Source organism: Armigeres subalbatus, chromosome 3 (assembly GCF_024139115.2).
Source record: "Armigeres subalbatus isolate Guangzhou_Male chromosome 3, GZ_Asu_2, whole genome shotgun sequence".
Taxonomy (NCBI): Eukaryota; Metazoa; Arthropoda; class Insecta; order Diptera; family Culicidae; genus Armigeres; species Armigeres subalbatus.
This window is the reverse complement of record NC_085141.1, coordinates 86,143,354-86,165,969: the sequence shown is the minus strand read 5'-3', so window position 1 is coordinate 86,165,969 and position 22,616 is coordinate 86,143,354. Positions and strand designations below refer to the sequence as shown.

General features: G+C 40.8%; 1 protein-coding gene across 1 annotated transcript in view; it reads left to right on the top strand.

Moving 5' to 3' along the window:
* Positions 1-22,077, top strand: part of LOC134220355 (shematrin-like protein 2) — a 31,849-nt gene extending 9,772 nt beyond the window's left edge. The window contains exons 2-3 of the mRNA XM_062699401.1: positions 21,332-21,620; positions 21,676-22,077. Of these exons, the coding sequence (XP_062555385.1) occupies positions 21,332-21,620; positions 21,676-21,923 (537 nt within the window). The 3' untranslated portion in view covers positions 21,924-22,077. The remainder of the gene's footprint in view (positions 1-21,331; positions 21,621-21,675) is intronic.
* Positions 22,078-22,616: the final 539 nt, after the last annotated feature.

The window sequence follows — 22,616 nt, the reverse complement described above, 5'->3', positions numbered from 1 at the left end:
TTAGCCCGTCAACGATACGCGGCTCTTGAGAAGGAAGTAAAACGCTCATGTCGACGGGACAAGCGAGCGTGGGCAGACTCTCTGGCCGACGAAGGAGAGAGAGCCGCCGCAACCGGGGACATTCGCCTCCTCTACGATATCTCACGACGCTTAAGCGGGGCGAAGATGAATGCAACGATGCCTGTGAAAGACGCGAATGATCAGTTATTGACCGACCCAACTGACCAGCTGAAACGCTGGTTCGAGCACTTCGAACAACTTTTTCAAGTGCCAACCAGGCCATCACCACCTCGGCATGATCTGCCTAGGATCCGACGTATAACACGTGTCAATACCGAAGCTCCATCACTGCTAGAGATTCAAACAGCCATCCAAAGCATGAAATCGAATAAAGCCCAAGGGTCGACCGCATATCAGCCGAGATGCTCAAAGCTGACCCCATGACATCCGCTCAACTACTGCATCGTTTATTTCGTAATATCTGGGACACCGCAACTTTCCCGGTCGACTGGATGCAAGGTATCTTAGTGAAGGTGCCCAAAAGGGTGACCTGACTGTATGCGATAACTGGCGAGGCATTATGTTGCTGTGTACCGTTCTCAAAGTTCTGTGCAAAATTATCCTAGCCCGGATTCAGGAGAAGATCGATGCGACTCTCCGGCGGCAGCAAGCCGGATTCCGTGCCGGAAGATCCTGTGTGGACCATATTGTCACGCTCCGCATTATTCTGGAGCAGGTCAACGAATTCCAAGAGTCCCTTTACTTGGTATTCATTGACTACGAAAAAGCTTTCGACCGTCTCAATCACGAGAATATGTGGGACGCCCTGAGACACAATGGGGTTCCTGAGAAAATCATCGGCCTCATCGAAGCACAGTACGAGGCCTTTTCGTGTAGAGTGCTGCACAATGGGGTCCTGTCCGACCCTATCCGGGTCGTAGCTGGTGTGAGGCAAGGATGTATTCTATCACCGTTACTGTTCCTCATCGTAATCGATGAGATTCTGGTAGATGCGATTGACCGTGAACCAAACCGCGGGCTGTTATGGCAGCCTATAACCATGGAGCACCTAAACGACTTCGAATTGGCGGATGACGTTGCACTACTCGCGCAACGGCGCTCTGATATGCAGAGTAAGCTCAACGACCTTGCCGATCGCTCCTCCTCGGAAGGTTTAGTCATCAACGTCAACAAAACCAAATCGTTGGATGTAAACACGGTGACTCCTTCCAGTTTCACAGTAGCCGGGCAACCAGTGGAGAATGTTGAAAGCTTCCAATATCTTGGTAGCCAAATGGCGTCAGACGGCGGTACCAAGATCGACATAGGCGCACGGATCAAGAAAGCAAGGGCTGCCTTTGCGAGTTTAAGAAATATCTGGAAAAACAGGCAGATAAGTGAACGCACCAAAATACGAATTTTCAACTCTAACGTGAAATCTGTGCTGTTATACGCTAGCGAAACATGGTGTGTATCAGTGGAGAACACTCAACGGCTGCAGGTGTTCATTAACAGATGCCTGCGGTATATAATTCGGGCCTGGTGGCCTCACAACTGGATCTCAAACAACGAGCTCCATCGTCGTTGTCACCAGAGGCCGATAACAACAGAAATTCGGGATCGGAAGTGGGGCTGGGTGGGCCACACTCTACGTAGGGGCGGAAACGAAATCTGTAAGCAAGCATTAGACTGGAACCCAGCGGGACATCGCAGCAGAGGCAGACCCAGAGGCTCATGGCGCAGAAGCCTCAATAAAGAAATAAAAGAAGTCGACCGAAATCTAACCTGGCAACAGGTTAAAGCGATAGCCGGGCATCGCTCAGGATGGAGATCTTTCAAGTCGGCCCTTTGCACCACCGGAGGTGTACAGGATCCATAAGTAAGTAAGTAAGAGCTTGTTCACAGGGTGTTAGAATTAAAATCGATCAGATGGAAATGAAAATCCGTAATGTTCGTTCAAAACCATTTTTATCCGAATATGCTAGTGATATGCTTTGATTCCTATTATAAATCCACCACAGCAGACATCCATATTCTTAATTAATCGCAAAACAGTTTTTCCGGAAGCTGCTCCAGAGACTAAGTCCCTGTAAACAAGCTCTGTGAACTGTCAACCTACGTCATTATGCATTGGTCTATACAACCTGGAAACTAAGTAGGGGAGAACGGTGCAAAATGCACCCCTGGGGCAAAATGACCTCACTCAAATAATCTGTTGTAGTACATTTATGAACGAATATTACCATTACCATTCATAATTAGTTATCCCTCATTGAGCCCCATTGGAAAAAATAGCAAAAACCCTTTATATTCACTCAAATTTAACGATTTGCTATTCTTCTACCACATCCGTAAGATTGTAGCTCAATCCATTAAGAAAAAAACAAACAGCCATGCGTTCACCATCATTTTACATGCAATTGAGTCATTTTAGACCACCATTCGATTCGGGCGTTTTGCCCCAGGCCTATTTTTCAAACATTTTTTAAATGCGTTAGAAAGTCATGAAAACCTTATTGTTTTGAATAAGAGATCATTGTGAAATGTAGCTGGGTTTGTAAATTTTGCACATATACGTTGAAATGGTTGGATATTTTTGTTTATATGGGCGAAAACATCGAAAAAGCTTAAGGGGTGCATTTTGGACTGTTTTCCCCTAATCATGGAATTATTAGAGAGTTTTTGACATAATCAGGTAAATTTCAAACGTGGATCGTTGATCCGATCTATGGACAAAAAGTTTACCAGCTTCAAAGGAATTCCTGGATAATTCTCGAAGCAATTCCTATAGAAAGCAGTGAACTTATTCGAATAATTCAATTAGTTTTTACTTTGTAAATTCTTTTGAGAATTCCCTCGGAAATCCCTTCGGAATGTATTAAAAATATAAAATTTCCAAAGATTTTTCAGGACAGTTCCTGGAAGAACTTCCGGAGAAATTTCTGGATCAATTTGCAAAGAAATTTTCAGATGATTTCCCCAAGGGATACACTGAGGGAGTGTCCATAGGAATTATAAGCATAATTTCCTAAATTATTCCTGGGGAAATTTTTTTAAATGACTCCTAGAAAGAATTCCTGGAGAAATTTCCAAAGCAAGTTCAGGAGGAATTTTCGAAAGGATTCTATAAGGAATTCTCGAAGGAGAACATGAAGGGAATTTCTAAAAAATCTAAAGGGATTTGTGAAAGATTTTTGTTGAAGGAATGTTCGAAAGAATTCCCGATGTGTGGAATCCGCCAATGCCAGCAGGATCCGAAATCTTCTGTAGCCGTCGCTGTATACGTCCGTCGCGTGCCACCGTCAGTTTTAGAAAGAGGAAGAGTCATGGCTTGCTATGCGCTGATCGACAACCGTCGATGAATCGTGCATAAGGCAATCATTGAACGGGTAAATGAATCCATGTTAATTCATCTGCTTACATACTAGGGGTATACCTTCAAATACACGCCGAATGTAATTTACTCGTACCCCACACGATGGAATTCCGAATGGATCTTCGAAAGGAATTCCTAAAAGGATTTTCAAAGGAATTTTAAAGGTGTTCTCGAACGAATTCCTAAAAGAATTTTCAAAGAACTCCTCAGAAGGACTTCAAAATGAATTTTATTCTCCAAAATGAATCCATTATTCTCGAAGGAATTTCGAAAACAATTACGTTGATTTTTTAACGACTTTCCCAACGTTTAAAAAAATGTTTGGAAGAGATGCCAAAAGAAATTCTCTAAAAATGTCTGAAGAAATTTCCGAAGAAGTTACTGAAGGAACTTTAAAAACAAATAGAGAGAATATCCTCATGTTTAGTTAGGATCCTTTATTATAATAGGAATTCCAAAAATAATTTCCAAAAACAAATCCTGAAGGAATTTATAAAAAATGTAAAGGAACTTCCGAAGAAATCTCTAAAGGAATTTTCTGAGGAATGTCCTAAGAAATTCCTTAAGGTGCTTCGTAAGTTTCGTAAAAAAAAACTTTAAAGAATTCCTAAAAAATCCCCTAGAAATCAAAAGAAACCCGAAGAATTTTCAGAAGGTATTTCCAGTAGAAACATGTGTACTAGAACGCTAGTGGTGCTACAACCATTCAAATTATTTTGCAATTTCAAATTATTTTGCTTCATTCTTAATGACTTGGCCTATGCTATTCATCATGTTGTAGTGTATGATTGGTTGCATCAACAAAACAACTTCGGTTTGATAGTACCTATGCTGCTATGTTTAAGCAAATTAGATGTTGGGCACACGAACTGGAGCGACATTAGCAGTTTGATACTTTTGCTTTGCACCAGCTGTATTTCCGAACGAATTTTTAAAGGAATTCCATTAAACATTTCTGAGGAAAAATTTAAATGAACTCGTAAAATAATTTGCAAATGAATCGTCAAACGATTTTCTGAAGGAATATTCGTACGAAGCTCTGAAGGAGTTCCCGAAGGAAGTCCCAAACAATTCCTTGAGAAGTTTACTAAAGTTCTCCCAAAGAAGTTACCTAATTACAATCGATCGAATTCTCGAAAAAGAATTTAAAATAATATCTGACGAAATCTCCAACGTATTTTGCGAAGGAAACCCTAAAGGAATTCCTGCACACTCGGTTTTTATTTCTGCAGCTTGGCGAAATCCGCACAGCCGGAGCAAATAAAAAACTGATGTTACGTCAAAAATGAGGTTTGTTAGCTGGGTTTCGGCAATTTTTTTTGCTGATGTTCAGCAACTTTGACAGAAATCTCGGCAAAAAACATGTTTGCTGGGGCACGGCTGTGCGAATCTCGGTAAGAGTTCAACATTTAGCTGAGATCCCGGTAAAAAAAATTAAGTGTGTGAGGTAAATTACAAAACAATTTTTAGAATGCCCATTTTGAAAAAAAAAATTCGGATTCATTTACGGAGAATTTTCCGAAGGAATTCCTGGAAGAATTTTCGAAGGAATACCTTGGGGAATTTTTGATTGAAGTAATGTCTGGATGAACTTGCGAAAGAATTTTTGGAGGCATTTTCTAAAGATTTTTTAAAGTAATTTATTAGTCAGGGCTATAAAGTATAACCATACAAAAGACAGCTATGGGTTCGATTCCCCGTCCGGCCTAAGTTTGGTTCGGACATTTTTTCGACTTCCCTGGGCATAAATGTATCATCGTGTTAGCATCATGATATACAGATGGAAAAAAGGTAACTCGGCTTCGAAACCTCGTAGTTATCAATTGTGACAGTGCTCACTGAACTAAGCTGCGAGACGGTAATGTCCTAATGGGTGATGTAATGCTGCCAATAAAAAGAAAGAGAAGATGACAAAACGTGTTTTACAATATTAATTTGTTTGAATTTTTTTTTGCTCACGTATACTTTGTATATGAAAAAGGCAAAAATTGGCAATTTATAAAGTTTATGTATCTCCCAAAATGATGAATTTGGGCAGAATTTTTAAATATTTTACTTTTGAGACGGAAATATGGCAAAACTGCCCGTTTTTCCAAAAACCGTAAAATTGTCATTTCTAAGAGGGGCCAGTTTGAACCGGGGCTAAATCCAAATAGTCGAGAGCATCCAGTTGACCCCTATTTCAAAGTACAAAAGAACCCCATGTTGATTGCCGAATATTCAATGGCCGTCAATGGATCGACACTTTTTCACTAAGGTGGTGACCTCAGCGATTTGACGGTAATTCATCGAGTGACTGTCGTCAGCTATGTGACACTCAGGTGACATTTGCTCGTATGATTTTGATTTCGGTTATGTCGCTGCTAGTGATGGGAAATGCGAATTATTGAATCTGTTGCTCTCAAGAGCGCTATTTTGAACAAAAGAAAACTGTCTGTTTGTCTGTGGTGATAGTTTTATAATCTGATATTTGGTTCAAACTGATATTTAAAAATAGATGGAAAATGCTCCCTCGACTATTTTGATCTGTATGTATGTATATATGTAGTTAGCCACCACCCTGGCTGTAGTCTTGCTCTGCATGCGGTTCCACTTAACAGTAAGGTCAAATTTCAATATCATTTTGAATTCAAACTATTGTTGTATGAAGGCCAAAAATGGGGGTGGACCTCGAAAATTTCAGTCTCACACAAAAATATCATGTTCACTTATTTAGACTTTTACCAGAATTTATATAGTATCGGTTCAAGTATTCTTGACCGATGCACTATCGTTTGCAATCACAAACGAGCTAGAGCTCTAGGACCCAATTGATTTAGGAGCCTCGTTTGATTATTTGTTGTTGAAGTAGGCAGATGCTGTTCAATTACTCAAATACGAAATGGAAATCAGACAATGGATAAAAGAGGACGGAACGGATCTTTTGTTCATCTATTTGCTGCATTGATGGCATCATATGCTTCTGGTTAAAAAATTTAATCCATCATCTTGTAAACGTAAAACAATCTGATCAATGCTCTTCATTAAAGATTTGATTCTAAATAATTTGATTCCTTTTCCAAACAGAACCACAGGGAATAGAAATGATTTGACCAGCCACTTGCTCTATAGAAATCCATGGTGGGTGAGGCTGCTAGGTTTAGGATGTCCTACTGTGAAGGTCTCTTAAGTGATTTAGTGTGAAACGTTTTATTCAAGCTTTGTTTAAAATTTGTAATTTTCATAGTGAGAAGATAATCGAAACATTATTTATTTAATAGATAATTTATTATATTATTATTATTATATTAATTAATTTATCAGATATGTAGTATAAAGAAATCGGGACTCGCTTTTGTTTGTAATGAATCTGTTGCCGAGAAAGCATTCCACAACAATCCGAGTAGGCGAAAATAGCTCAATAAAATCAAATGTTGATCAGATTCAGATAGCAAAATGAGATATGGACAAACAAGTCCATATCATGTTTTGTTATTCTGTACATGGGTTCTACCCGGGAAGCGTTTATCAGAATATTAACATAACATGGCAAGAATCATGCTCACCGTATCGAATGACAACGGCCTACGATGTATAGGCTGGCGCAAAATGGTAATCCAAAACACCCGCAACACCTTCTTCCCCCGCAAGAATATTTACAAGTCCTCATGAAAATCGCCTAATCGTGAAACGGAAAACCAAATCGACCACGGTCTAATCGAGAGAGACAGGATGGGGAGACATACGATCCCATTATATTGGTTGCACAGCATAGTCACTGAACTCGCCCGGATTAGAGAAACGACTGGTATGGCGGTGCATGTGAGCAGTTCTTCTTCTTCTTATTGGCATTACATCCCCACACTGGGACAGAGCCGCCTCGCAGCTTAGTGTTCATTAAGCACTTCCACAGTTATTAACTGCGAGGTTTCTAAGCCAGGTTACCATTTTTGCATTCGTATATCATGAGGCTAGCACGATGATACTTTTATGCCCAGTCAAGTCGAGACAATTTCTAATCCGAAAATTTCCTAGACCGGCACCGGGAATCGAATCCAGCCACTCTCAGCATGGTCTTGCTTTGTAGCCGCGCGTCTTACCGCACGACTAAGGAGGGCCCCATGAGCAGTTAGCAGTTAGTGGAAGCGAAGAATTCAACATGGGCGAGATTGAAGCAGAACCATCCACTACAACATAATGCGGCTACTATTGAAGTGGAAATACGTCTATCTCTAAATGATCCTGAAATTGTCACCGAAACATTTGTCGATTTTAACAAACTTAGACACTATTTGGGGTTTGAAATAATTGAACACAAGAAACCATGTTTTCCGAACTACAGCCTATCCCAGAAAGAAACATTTTCACTTCATAGGACCGTTTTATTATCACTTCCGAATTGCGGTACCGTAAGGATAGCAAAAGAGGCATCCATCTGCCGGCAAGTGCCATTTGCACGGATGCTGAAAAATTCATTTCTCATCATTTATTTTGAACCGAATGCCATCATTCTAGGCATCAGATGGATTTGAGTTGAAGCAAAACAGTATTGTGACTAAATTACAAACTTGACTATCTGACGAGTACGGAAAAGCATGACTGGCCCCGGCTGGTTGCTGCCATACGACTGTCACTCACTCTCCGCTTGTGATGCAATGTCAATTCTAACAAACAAAATCCAATGCGGTTTGTTAATTTTTCCTGTTCCTGGTCTGAATCTAGAAGTGCAGGACATTTTTTGAATTGGATTTGAAGCAGGACTAAAGCAAATACAAATACCAAATGTGTACGCGTCAATTCTGTGGCAGACGCAAATAAGAAGACTGATTGGATACTGTCCAGCTGGTACATTTATTGTGTTTTTTGGTTGTTCGAGCTTGGTTCGTCACTTTAATACGGACGAAATATCAGATGCAGTTTGATCAATGAAACACATATTCGATAATTTCATTTATTCAAAACTTTGACTTGTGATAGTACGTGAAAACCAGCTTCATTCCGTTAGATCCATGTTCACTAGTCATGTTTTAAAAGACGTTTGTTAGTCTTTAGCCGACATAAAACGAAATAATTGTATCATGTCTATGCCCTGTTTCCCACTGAATCAACTATTTTGAGCAGTAAACCCAATTTGAGCTACTCGATAAGCAATGCTAACAATACCGAATAAAGTCTTCTATATTTGGTGAGAATTTCAAATGCATTCCATTTTCTTATCAAATGATTAGGTATTCCATCGAATCATGATTGAATGAAGCAAGACATCTCTGCAAGCTGGTGCTGCACGGTGACCCAGATTCCCATATGCAATGAGCTGCTAACTGTTGGCTGGTTGTAGTTTGTTTGTTGTTCGATTGTTTGGTTCGATTCAAAGAAAATGCAATCTGATGCTTGCTCAAGACAGACCTGGCCGGGTGCCTTTCCAAGTGGGTGCGAAGGAATGTAATCTCACACTGAGTGTTTCTTTGGAAGACACTATCTGATGGGTGCGGATCGTATCATACACAAGAGCACATTCCGAGCTGTAGAAGTGCCGCATTCGTTGCATTTTGGTTCTTTCTGCTTGGTACTCAGGTACTTTGTTGCGGGATTACTCACATGCGGTACGATGAACCGATGGAACATCTCTATTGATGCAGTTTCTTTGAAGAGACATGAAGGTAGCAATCAGGGTTGGGTTTGTGTTCCGAATAAGATGGAATCAATTCAAGGGCAAAGCGATGAAGTTAATATTCGTTGCTAGGCAACCATCTGGTGTCAAAATACTGCTTTATTCTAATAGTAGTTTGTGCAACTATCTACCTAGTTGCAAAACGTTTGTTTTTTCAGCACTGGGTTCTAATAAAGTACTAGGAATGCTTGTTTGTGTACGGTATATAGAACAAATTCGAAAAATCGTTTTAATTTGCATAGCTCAATAAAAACGCTTTGGGAATCAATGAGCCTATGTGTTCCATCGTGTTTTTCCAGAAAACCAACCAACCAACGCAAATTACAACTGTTTAAAAAAAATTATTTGTTTCTTCTTCTTATTGGCAATACATCCCCATACTGGGACAGAGCCGCCTCTCAGCTTAATGTTGATTAAGCACTTCCACAGATATTAATGCGAGGTTTCTAAGCCAGGTTACCCATTTTTGCATTCGTATATCATGAGGCTGACACGATGATACTTTTATGCCCAGGGAAGTCGAGACAATTTCCAATCCGAAAATTGCCTAGACCGGCACCGGGAATCGAACCCAGCCACCTTCAGCATGGTCTTGCTTTGTAGCCGCGCGTCTTACCGCACGGCTAAGGAGGGCCCCACAAAAATTTGATTTGTTTTACAGAGCATAAGAAAACAAATTTAGAGTGAAAGCATTGACTAGATATCAAATTTCCAACAATTTTCATAAATTCTCTAATACATTTTTCATTAATCCTGTGGCGACTTTCAATGCCATTTTTGCAGAGATATTTTTTTTCTAAAAGAGAATTTAAGTTATTAGTGGGAAAATGCATAAATAAAAGAGATCAAACTAGATTCAAGAACATATATTAATTTTTTTTTACAAAACAAATATTTTTCTCCCAGGCAGAGACTCCCTCAGGCTGTCGATGAAGATTCCTGGAATCGCTTCACAATCCTTTTGGATATGCTCAAATAAGCAAATTAGCGGTCAATCCATATGTGCGTCATTGCCGTGTGGTTAGCGACGTCAACCGTTCTCACTTTTCACTCCTCACTAAGAAATGTGCAAAGTACGAGCGATCAATGAGAAATGAGAAGTAATAAAAGAAGAGTGAGAAGTGTTGTTGATTGACGGTTTCCAGATATCAGCTCCTCATCGTATCTTCTGGAGATCTTATACGTGAAGCAATCCTTCGATGTATCCCACCACATGCCTAGGACCTTTTTAGTGGTACTTTCTTCGCCGATATCAAGATTCTTCTCATTCGTCGTTTCTTTACTAACAGCAGCCAAAACTTTCCGACAGTTTAAAGTCCAGTTTCTCATTTCAAAACCAGGGAATGCGTCGATTCTTTTGACAGCTCTTACAAGCTGTATTGCTTCTTCTGTAGACTCGACAAACACTCGTTTGACGATTGCGTTGGCTGCTTCCGGATTTGCTCGCTTATATTGTTAAGTGTTAATGTTTTAACTAATACTATGCGAACAGCACGCCCCAAACGACATCACATGTACCGACACTTGGCTTGGATACTCACTGGCAATATTGACCTTTTTCTCGTATTCTTATCTTGTGAAACATCTCGTGGATATCACCACCCACTGCTGTTCGGAACTCTCGAAACGGCACCAGCACGTAGAGTAGGGATGTTAGCTGATTAGGGCCTTTTAGTAGAAACGTGTTGAGAGACACACCATGGACAGTAGCTGCAGCATCCCACACTAGCCTTATCTTTGATGGTTTGTTAGGATTAACCACTGGGAAAATCGCAGTTCTTCTTCCGATAATTCGCGTACGTAGCCCTTGCTGACATGGTTATTAATCTTCGCCTTCAGCGCGATTCAGCCCCATCGCTCTATTATCTGGAAGACGAACTTCGTCGTACTTCTATAGAAGACCGGATTCATATCGGTCACCCACATATCGAGTTTTTGTTTCCAGGAGCGCTTGTGCTCGTTGGTCCTGATGCAAGATTAGAAGCTTGTCTAGTTTTACCACCCGAGGCTATCTAACGAAAATTATCGTACAGACACCTGACAGCTCATACTTGGTAGAATTGTGTACGCCAGAGATCTGAAAGTTGATCTGCTGTGATTCTTGCTCTAACTTCTGCGTACCGCCGGTCCATCTCAGACACAACGACTTTGTCACACCTCATCGGATAGTCCCAACTCTATCAGCGTTAGTTCAGACCCATCATCAGCGTGGGTGCGTATCGCTTTCATTGTTCCGTACAGCATGACTGAACTATTCTGAATAAGATCTCTGATTGCCCTTGGTGAACATTACAGCTGAGATCTGTTCTCCTCATATCTGGTTGTGAAATGTTGGTAGTCACTGCTGTCCGCGGAGAAGGCTTTGGAGTTTCATGCCTTTTGGCATTGTGTAACAGAGGATGGTGAAGAAACTCACATCCGTTCGTCCCACACGGCTTCGACTGCTTACACAAGCATTTCCGACACAGCGTACACCCTTGCACCGTTGCACACTTAGAATCGTAGTTGAATTCTGCGAATTGTTTGCACTTAGCAACTGAAGAGCAACTTTCTTTGCATACCACGCATTGTTCTTTGGAAAACACACCAGGCTATTTTGTCTTAGATGTTTCGGGAACCGTTGACTCCGACTAGGTGTAAGGTTTGAATCTTGGTCAATTCTGGGTCTGCATACAAATAAAACATCTGTCCATAAGTACGGTTGGGGCAAGAATGACTTTTCTGTTTATTAAGTGTTGCTTAGATGCATTCTAAAATCATAGCTTACTATTACATGTTCAGACCTACAATTTCCCCTTATTTTTATTAAAAAAAAGAATCGAACGATCAACAAATTATATTTTAAAGCAAACTAACAATTGTTAATACGGTACATAATCCTTGAAATGCTGTGGCTCTTTACGTATTCTTTTGCTAGAATCTTCTTCTTCAACATCTTGTAACACCAATCCTTTTTCATTCTCATCCTCATTTCCTATTCTCTTAAGATGGGCCACATTTCGTCGATATTCCTTCCCAGTTTTAATTTATTGCATTACATCCCCACACTGGGACACAGCCGCATCGCAGCTTAGTGTTCATTAAGCACTTCCACAGTTATTAACTGCGAGGTTTCTAAGCCAAGTTACCATTTTTGCATTCGTATATCATGAGGTTAACACGATGATACTTTTATGCCCAAGGAAGTCGAGACAATTTCCAATCCGAAAATTGCCTAGACCGGCACCGGGAATCGAACCCAGCCACCCTCAGCATGGTCTTGCTTTGTAGCCGCGCGTCTTACCGCACGGCTAAGGAGGGCCTCATCAATACTTTATTAGGGTGGTTCAAAAAATCGATTTCGCTCCATAGCGCTCATCTGATTATTTATAATATTTTCAGTATCTTCTAAAAATTTGAGCTCATTTGGATTAAAACTGATTTAGCACAAGCCGTTTTAAGTTTGCATGCAAATTAGTATGGGGAAATTTATTTTTTCATTATACTGTTAATGACGCTTCCCCATCAAGCGCATGTTAAAAGGAAACCTACATAGCTAAAAGGAATACTCAACAGCTTTCACTCAGTGAAAACCGCATCTCAATTAATCGTTCCTATAATTAGTAATCGAATTTAATCTATACCGTTGTTTTCTGGAGCTAATTCTGTAACTTCTAACCAGGCAACATTGCTGCTCGTGGCGCGAAAGATAGCACACACAAATTCAGGCTACTATGTTGCACTGCACATTTCAGTGATGCCCTCAAAGAAGTTTAACGATCATGACTAAAGATTCGCAACCTGTCTTAAAATTGATTACTAATTATTGTGACGATTAATCAACATGCGGTTTTCATTGGGTGAAAGCTGTTGAGTATCCCTTTTAGCTATGTAGGTTTTCTTTTAACCTGCGCTTAATGGGGAAACGTCATTAACAGCATAATGAAAAAATAAATTTCCCCATACTAATTTGCATGCAAACTTGAAACGGCTTGTGCTAAATCAGTTTAAATCTAAATGAGCTCAAATTTTCAGAGGACACTCAGAACATGGCAAAGAATCAGATGAGTACTGTGGAGCAAAATCGATTTTTTGAACCACCCTTATACTTTATCTCCAATATCAATCTTGCTGTGATTAGCTTTTCGTTTTCTGTCACTATACTCTTTTCCTTTTTCTTTTTGCAAACGATCCATATCTCTAACTTCCTCATCTTTTAATTGATACACGGGTACTTGTGGTAATTTACTTCGAATACGACTTCCAAACATTAATTCCGACTATTTATATTAGGAACGACCAGGGTAGATAACGAAAAATCCCTCTGTTTTGGCTTTTCTGGTCATAGAATTTATAAAGCGGAGTGATTCTACAACATCCGACGTTTCGACCCTTGGTTTGGGCCTTCTTCAGGGAGGTCTACAAGATTTTTATTTAAATATTTAATTTTATGTTGGCATACATTTTTAATAGAAAAATCTTACTATAGGGGTGCCGCTATGTGTCTATCGCCTATTGCTGGGCGTTTAATTGTCGGGGGAATGGTTTTGGAGCTAGAGCTGTAATACGTGTCTGTTATTTTGTGTGTTGGAAGCATATGGGTTATCATTTTTTGTAAATACCTTGTGATGGATATTTGTGGGTATGGTTTGAGGGTGTAATTCACTAAATTATTATTTGCCACTTCACCAAACACAAACATGGTGGCCAGACACTGCATACTAGTATTCGTGTTATTTTAGAGATAAGATTTGAGTCAGCTCTCCTATTTGGTAGGAAGTTTATGTGTTTGTGTCATGCTTTCTGTTGTAGTGTCTGTGTCATATTTATTTTATTATTTATGTTATTCTACCGATGATGAGTTGGTCGGGTCCAGAGTGGTTGATTCTTGAGGAGATGGTTTCGTTTGGATTTGTCGGTTTTGTTTTGATGCGATCGTTCGTAGTAATCCAGAGTATATTGTGCTGAGTCCTTCAACATCCGTTCGGTGATTTACTGTTTGGGGTGTGTTGTATATATGGAAGCATTCCAGTAGCGGTAGTGTTGCTCTATTATATGTCCGATCTATAATTTTGGTTCCCTGTATGTTAAAATTATGGTCTTCTCGTACCGTGTGTTCGGTGAGAGCTGTTTTTGAGCATTGTTGGATCATTGCATGGTCGGTGTGAGTGTAGCCTAGTTTCCGCAATCGATTAATCTGATTGATATTAGATTGGTGTCCACTTAATCTTTTCTTCAACTTGTTTGTAGTCATTCATCAGTAAACATCAATCTACGAAAAAACAACTACCCACCCAGTCTCATCAACCGCATCTTCTACCGTGCACTACAACCACCAATGGATGCAGCAGCCACGTCTGGAAACAACCCACCTGTCGACCCCACAATTCCAACCTCCACCACCGCCACCAACTCCACCACTACTACATCAGCAGCCGATCACTTGTCAGCACAAGCTGGACAACAAAATAGCCAACCATCCGTCTCCATCACTACCACACCAGCCATAGATCATCTGTCAGCACAAACTGGACATCAATACAGCCAACGATCAACAACAGGACAGCAGAATCAAGAGAACAGAATAATACAATATGTTAGTCTTCCTTATATACCACAACTCAGTCAAAAAATAGCCAAATGCCTCCACCAGGAATATCCCTTAATACAAATAGCACATCGAAAGGTCAACACAGTCAGTCAGCTACACACGAAAGTTAAAGATCCATTGGATCCAATGTTGCAACACAATGTAGTATACCAAATACCATGCAATGATTGTCAACACACATATATAGGAATGACTACAAACAAGTTGAAGAAAAGATTAAGTGGACACCAATCTAATATCAATCAGATTAATCGATTGCGGAAACTAGGCTACACTCACACCGACCATGCAATGATCCAACAATGCTCAAAAACAGCTCTCACCGAACACACGGAACATGTTTTGTCGCTCTACTTCTCCGTTTTGTTGAGGCCAATACGGTATCGTATCGTATTGACCAATTCGATACCATTCTCGATGCAAAAACTTTTCAACTCATTACACGTTTCCCGCAGTTGCGGTCCATTGTCTGCTCTAATTGAAATAGGAATTCCGTAACGACTGCAGATAACGCAAAGTTCTTCAATTACATCTGTGGCAGTTATAGTCGACATTTCCTTCACTTCAATATATCGACTATAAAAGTCAACTACCACAAATAAATACTGACCATCTGGTAACGGCTCAAGAAAATCTATCGCGACATCTTCCCATGGACGGCATTTCTTTCCTTACCATTGGTTCCGGTGCGTCAGGGGCAGACACCAAACACCAACCTCTGCAATCCTTCACGAATTTTTCAACATCTTGATCTAGTTTTGGCCACCAAACATTCGTACGCAAATGGGTCTTCATCATTCTGCTACCAGGATGGCCATCATGAGCTATTTCCAGTACTCTTTTTCGAAGCTGCTGAGGGATTATCAATTGATCTGTACGGAGCAAAACTTCTCCGACTTGACATAATTCCTTTGCAATGACTTTGTATGCTAAAGGCAGTTCTTCAAATCCATTTATTCTTATCATTCTCAGTACATTTTGAATCTCTTCATCCGCAAAAGATGCCGCTTTTATTTCTTCCCAACTCAATGCAATTGAATTTGCTGCAGTTTCTACTATTTCTCGGATTATCATTTCTTCGCTGCTATCAAAAGGCTTGGGAACTAGAACCGCTAGTCTAGACAGTGCATCAGCTACGTTGTTTTCACCAGAAATATGAACAATATTATATTCAAAAGCTTGTAACCGCAGCACCCATCTTTCTATTCTAGCACATGGTTTTGATCTAGGAGTAAACAGGAATTGCAGTGCTTTGCAATCTGTAATTAAATCGAAAGACCTTTCCAATAAATATACTTGAAACCTTTCAACAGCCCAGACTAGAGCAAGCGCTTCTTTTTCCGTTTGGCAGTAGCGCGATTCTGTATCGGTCAAGGATTTCGAAGCATAACTTATAATACGCATTATTCCTTGATTATCATACTGAGTAAATATAGCAACTAGACCCACCGAATTGGCGTCTGCTGTACAGCTGTTCGATGGCTCACATCATAATATCCCAATTGTGCTGCTTCACTCATAGCTTTCCTAATTTCTTCAAATGATTCCGTATGTCGTGGTGTCCATTCAAAAGGTACGCCTTTTTTTGTTAATTTCCGGAGCGGTTCCTCAATTGATGCTAAATTTCGAATAAATTTATTCATATAATTGGCGAGGCCCAGAAAACTTCGTACTTCAGCTTCATTCTTTGGCTCGCGAAATGAAAGAACAGCATCTGTCTTAACTTTAGACGGTTGAATACCATCAGCCGTGATGATATGTTTAAGAAAGTCTAGCTCTTTGACTTTGAATATGCATTTATCCCAGTTCAATTCCACATTACGTTTCTTAAAACGATTGAGAACCTAAATAATACCAAATAGGATTATTTAATTTATGCTAAATAAAATTTATTTCAAACAACAATATAAAAGTAAATTAGGCTACCCCATTCAAACGACTATCATGCTCTTCTACAGTCGCACCTTCAATGATAATATCGTCTAAATACCAATAGGTGCCTTCACAGCCAGTAAGTACTTCATCCATAATACGTTGGAATGCTTCTGGAGCAGTTACCAACCCAAATGGCAGTCGTTTGAGTCTGAACAGACCAAGACTTGTTATGAAAGTTGTTACATCTCTTGATTCCGTTTCAAGCACCACTTGCAAAAATGCTTCTCTAATATCTAATTTACTTCGTATCATTTTTCGACCTAAACGTGCCAAATACTCATCTACTACAGGCATCGGATGGCGTTCCCTTAATACCGCTTCATTACCTCGACGCAAATCCAAACAAAGTCTAACATCACCATTCGTTTTTCCCACGACTACTAATGGTAATACCCAGCTCGTTGGTCCAGTCTTGACTTCTATAATGTCCCTCGATAGTAACTGTACAAGTTTTGTTTTCACAGCAGCTTCTAACGGTATTGGAATTCTCCTCAACGGTTGAAAAACGGGTTTGACTTCGGGATCAGTGAAAATTTGTACTTGTATTCTAGATATTTTCGAAAATGATTTCATGGCTTTTGTGACCTGATTGACGTCAACTCCAACTTTCAATATACCCAACTGCTTCGATATCTCGTCTCCCAACAAACATTGTTGTCCACCATTAGCAACGAAAAATTCAGCCTTAACACTTCTACGACCTACGCAAATGTCAGCAACAAATGTTCCTGTTACATCCAACAATCTCTCGTTTCCGTATGCCTTGAGTTTCCGAGCACATCCCTTCACGGACGAATGAATCTTGACGCCAGCGTTTTTCAACTTATTCCAAACTTCTGGTGTAATCAAATTACAATCGGCTCCTGAATCCACTAGCATATCCTGGTTCACACCACCAACGCAACACGTGATAATATTCGACTTATTTCCGGAGTAAAAAGCGTAATATGTTTTATCCGAATCAGTTGCTTCGGTATGCGATTCAGATTTCGTTTCAGTAGATTCAACAAGCCGCACTTTCTTCGATGTTTTGAGATCCTTTTGATAAGACGGAACACGTTTCTTGTCTTTTCGACACACTGTCTCAAAATGACCTCGCATCCTGCATTCCTACATTCTTGATTTCGCGCAGGGCAATGCGGAGAATTTGAAGAATGACCATGCCTTCCACAGCTGAAACATTATTTTCATTCCATTCCGCTGAATTTGATTGTTTTCGGTCACAATACGGTTGTTGCTTGGAGCCATACTTGATCCACTAGCTATTTGTCCTTCAATACGATAAACACTCTCTCCTGGCGGTTCAACATTAGACAAACCCTTCACTTGTTCCTCCACGCTCTCTATCATAGCACCCAAAGCCTCTATCTGTGATAGTGTTTGATCCTCCTTTAAAATACGACTACGCAGTTCATTAGACTTGCAACCTTGCGCAATGATGTCAATTAGCGTAATTTCAGTTAAAACCTTTAAAATGCAATAAAATTACTAGGAACATATAAATTATGCATTGAGAATTTAGTACCAATACCTTCGAAATTTCAGTCGAATATTTATCAAACTCACATTCAGAAACTTGTTGTCTTAAACGCAAAACAAATTGTGCAAACCGTTCGTCCTTTTTCTGTCGCATTTCACGTAAGCGATGCCTCTCAAGCGTGTCTTGTCGTACTGGTTTGAAGAAATCATCCAATTTCTCCACCGCAAGATCGTACCAATGTTTTTCAAGGGAAACCAACGGAAACTTCTCTCTGTCGGGCAAATTAGCAAAAACTCGTTGCAGCTGCGGACCTCCAAGATACAACAGTTTAGCTCTCATGATCTTCTGGTCCTGTACACCGTGTGCTTCAAAATAGCATTCGAGGCCACATTTCAATGACTTTCACGCTCTAGCCAATCGTGAACGCTCAATTTGTTCACAGCAAAATGGTGGAATAGCTCGCATTTCCATTTCCATCTGTAAGTTGTGTTATGAATTATTACATTAAGTGTTGTTGATAATTGTATTGCATCACACAAATTCGACTAATTATAATGACCATTGCCATAGCTACAACACAACAGATTTTTCTTCTACTTCCAGGTAGATACTAAAAAATAATACGTTCGCTACTAAAGTAGAAACTTCATGTGGATCCAAAATCCGACCGCTATCACAAAGATAGAATCTCCGTTGTTTAAATTCCAATTTCGATCGCTACCAAACCGGTAGAGTCTCCATTCTTTGGATCCAAGATCCGAACGCTACCATAATGGTAGAAGCTCCATACAAACCATTTTTTCTTAATTTTAAATGCATAATCCAAACATTGAAATATATATAGGGGTAATGACGGCTTTGGCAGGTTTTGTTCTATTATTGGCAGGGGGTTTTTTTATGACTGATTATGCTCAAATTTGGCCCAAACATTCTTTGCATATCAAAGAATATTGTGGTCAAATTTCATAAAATTCGGTCGACAAAAACCCCCCTGACAATAATTGAACAAAACCTGCCAAAGCCGTCTGTTCTCCTACCTATTTAAAAAAAAAAAAAACAACCTTTTCCTTCCACCTCGTCGGCAGATTGTAAGGTTTGAATCTTGGTCAATTCTGGGTCTGCAAACAAATAAAATATCTGTCCATAAGTACGGTTGGGGCAAGAATGACTTTTCTATTTATTAAGTGTTGCTTAGATGCATTCTAGAATCATAGCTTACTATTACATGTTCAGACCTACACTAGAAATTAAAATTCAGAAACCCATCTTTCTTGCCTTGCCGACTCCACTGCTCACTGCTGCTGCTGTAGCTCATGACTGTGCTAGCATCCTCAGCGGTGATGTACAGCCATGCGCTGAAATCAATGAGGGTTGGATTCGGCATTTCACGTGAATATTGGGCCCAGTCCATCTTGAGTAGAGATGGTCGGGTTTCACATTTTGTAAACCCGAACCCGATTTAGAAATTCGTTTCAAACCCGGACCCGACCCGAACCCGGGATGAAAAATCTTATCAAGCCCGAACCCGACCCGTACCCGACAATTTTTGCAGCCTTAAACCCGAGCTGGACTCGAATTAATTTTTTGGCGGAAAACTTAAACTAGATATTTTATATTTCTCTTTACACCCAAACAACGAACAAGCCTTGAATTAATCAGAAACGAATAAAAAAATTTCATTACTTCATTTCTCAAACCTCGTACCCGACCCAGACCCGACATTTTATCATCTCACAAACCCGAACCCGACCCGAACCCGACATTGTTGGTTTAAAAACCCGAAACCCGACCATCTCTAATCTTGACTGACGATGGAATTGGAAGTCTTTCAACCAGATCGTACCTTAGCGAAGTATTGTAAACAAAGTCGTCAACCTCGCACGCTTGGATCATAGCGACAAGGTTCTCTACTGTGAGTGCGAAATTCATGACGGTCTCTAGCTTTTCCATATTTGGTGGAGGTTATGATCGAACCTTCCGAATTATGACCTGGATGATGGCCTGGGTCTCCCGTAAAGCATTCTCCAACATCACTCCAACCACGTTAGAAGGATGGAGCTGTCGCCACCTCACAGCTTTTAATGCCTTTCCCTTCAAGTACTTCCAGAGACGCAACATGTTTTCTTCATTCGAGAACCCGCACATTTGGGTTGAAGATTTGAATGCCGAAAAGAATTGTGTCCAATCTTCCGGGTCCCCGTTGAACTCTGGTAAATCCTTAGAGACCACTTGGCGCGCAGCAATTAGGTTTCGATTCAGGATGCACACTGTTTCGTCAGTTGGTGCATATATACATAGGTAGTCGATGAAGCGGAGTTGATCTTGTCCGAGAACGAATTGATCACCGACTACCAACGTTCCTGGATTAATCGAAGGGATGTTTGATGGTCGATTCCCGGGGAAATTGTCGATGGTCGGTTATTAATAGAAGTTAGACTCAGAGCTGGCTGCTCCTGTGGCTGCCTCGAGTTATCCGATGCTCGTCCATTAACGTCTTCTTCAACTAAACTTCTGTTGTCGTACAGATCGGACATATCCAAACTTTGTTCGTTACTTCGCCAGAAGCATTTACGCACTCATAGTGGTACCACTGCCTCCATCCATCACCATCAGCTCACGACCTTACCGACAATGGAAATTATGTTTCCTTCGTACTTCGCGAATTGGATTTCGTTTCACTTCCTAAGCGATTGGAACTGACTGCTTCTCTACGATTACTGCGGTGCTATGCTTCTTCGGATATGCTCCGGTACTGCGCGGTTCATGTAGTTAGTAATTGAACATCAGATGGGTTCGAATGTACCTGCGTTGTTGGGGCTGCAACCTCAGCAGCGACAGCGTTACCTGGTGCGTCGTCTGACGACCCTTCTGCGACGGCTCCCAGTTTGGAGTTGGAGGATTTCTTGGACATCTCAAACCGCACCGTGAAATAATTTTATAAGATGTTACTCGCAGGCCGATTCCGCCGTTTGCCCAAAAGGCCCCTTCTGCCAAACTACCATTTCGGTCAAACGGCTTTTTCGACCACACGACTGTTCGGCCGAACGACATTTTTGTATCCAGTCAATTCGGCTGAAAATAGCCGAATGTCTTTCGGGAAAATGACATATTTGGTTAAACAACTTTTGACCTAGTAGCCTTCGGCCAAATGGGGGAATTACGAATGAAGTTTTAACCATTTTTATCAGCACACTTGCACCGCGCAACGAGGGCATAACGACATTTATATATACAAAGATCTCACATAAATTGAATTACGCTTCAACTTAGATATGAATACTTTTCTCGTTTCCATTTCAGGCAATCATCACATTCTCCACTTTCTGTGCCGCTGCAGTCTATGCTGTTCCGGAAGAAGATTCCGCCCCTTCCATCGTCGCGTCACTTGCGGACAGCACGGTCAGCAAGAGGCCCGAGAAACGAGGAGTCGGCCTAGGGTATGGCTTGTCCGGTCTTGGATACGATAGTGCCCATCTTGGCTACAACGGTGCCCTGGCAGGCTACCACCATCCGGCAGGATACGTCGCTCCGGTTGCAAGCACCACCGTAATCAAGTCTGGTTATGCTGCCCTTCCGGTCGCCAGTGCTGGTAAGATTTGGTAACGACTTGTCAAGCTTTTCTACTCATTGGAAATCCATTTCAGCTTACCCAGCCTACGACTACGGCAAGTACACCGGTTTCTACCCGGGATACACTACTGGCTACGGCGGTTATGCTGGTGTTCCGGTGGCAACCTCCGCAACTGGATACGGAAAGATCATTCAACCAGCTACCACGACCTACAGCAAGGTGATTCACTCCTATCCCCACTATGGTACAGCAGTTGGTGCGGTTTCTCCTGCATTGGGATATTCTGGAGTTGCGGGCTATCACGGTGGATACGTTTACTAATGTGTAGAGGATTTCCTTTCTGAACGTATCAACGAATTTCCTCAAACCTGGATCGTGATGCTTATTATGTAGATAGGTTACATTCGAATTGTGCTATATTATTTATTTTTACTAACGAACGCCAAATAAAGATATGCAATTGTGATGACCTAGACACTGAGAAATTTAAGCAACACAGATATGAAACCCAATACAATTCCAATAGTAAAATAATTATGGTGATTGTCTATTATGAAATACTATTCTACGCCAAACCTATAATGCTGATGCCACTAACGGGTCACTACATTTCCCGATGTCGTTCTCATATTTTTTTTCTGATTTAAACAACAATCAACAGCCATTCAAACCAGCAATCGCCAGCCCATCAATCGACTGAACCTTTCTCATCGCACATAATTACAAACAGAAGCTTAAGAAAGAACCATCAACCACACAAACCGCAACGTTTCAAACCTAGTTGCCGGCATAATATCTGTTTCGGGGAAAATGTTCCGGTTCACGAATCCTCTTCCAGCGAAAGTTTCCCATGGTACTGCGTCCGGGAGCTGTCCAAACAATTTTCACACTTCACCGAACTTTTCCCGGTTGTACAACGAAACCGAGTGTGCGACTAATCTGTTTAAAGCAGCTGTCACCTAATGGTGCCGAGCGTGATCTTTCTAGGCATTCGGTTGCGTTTGTCGAAACTGG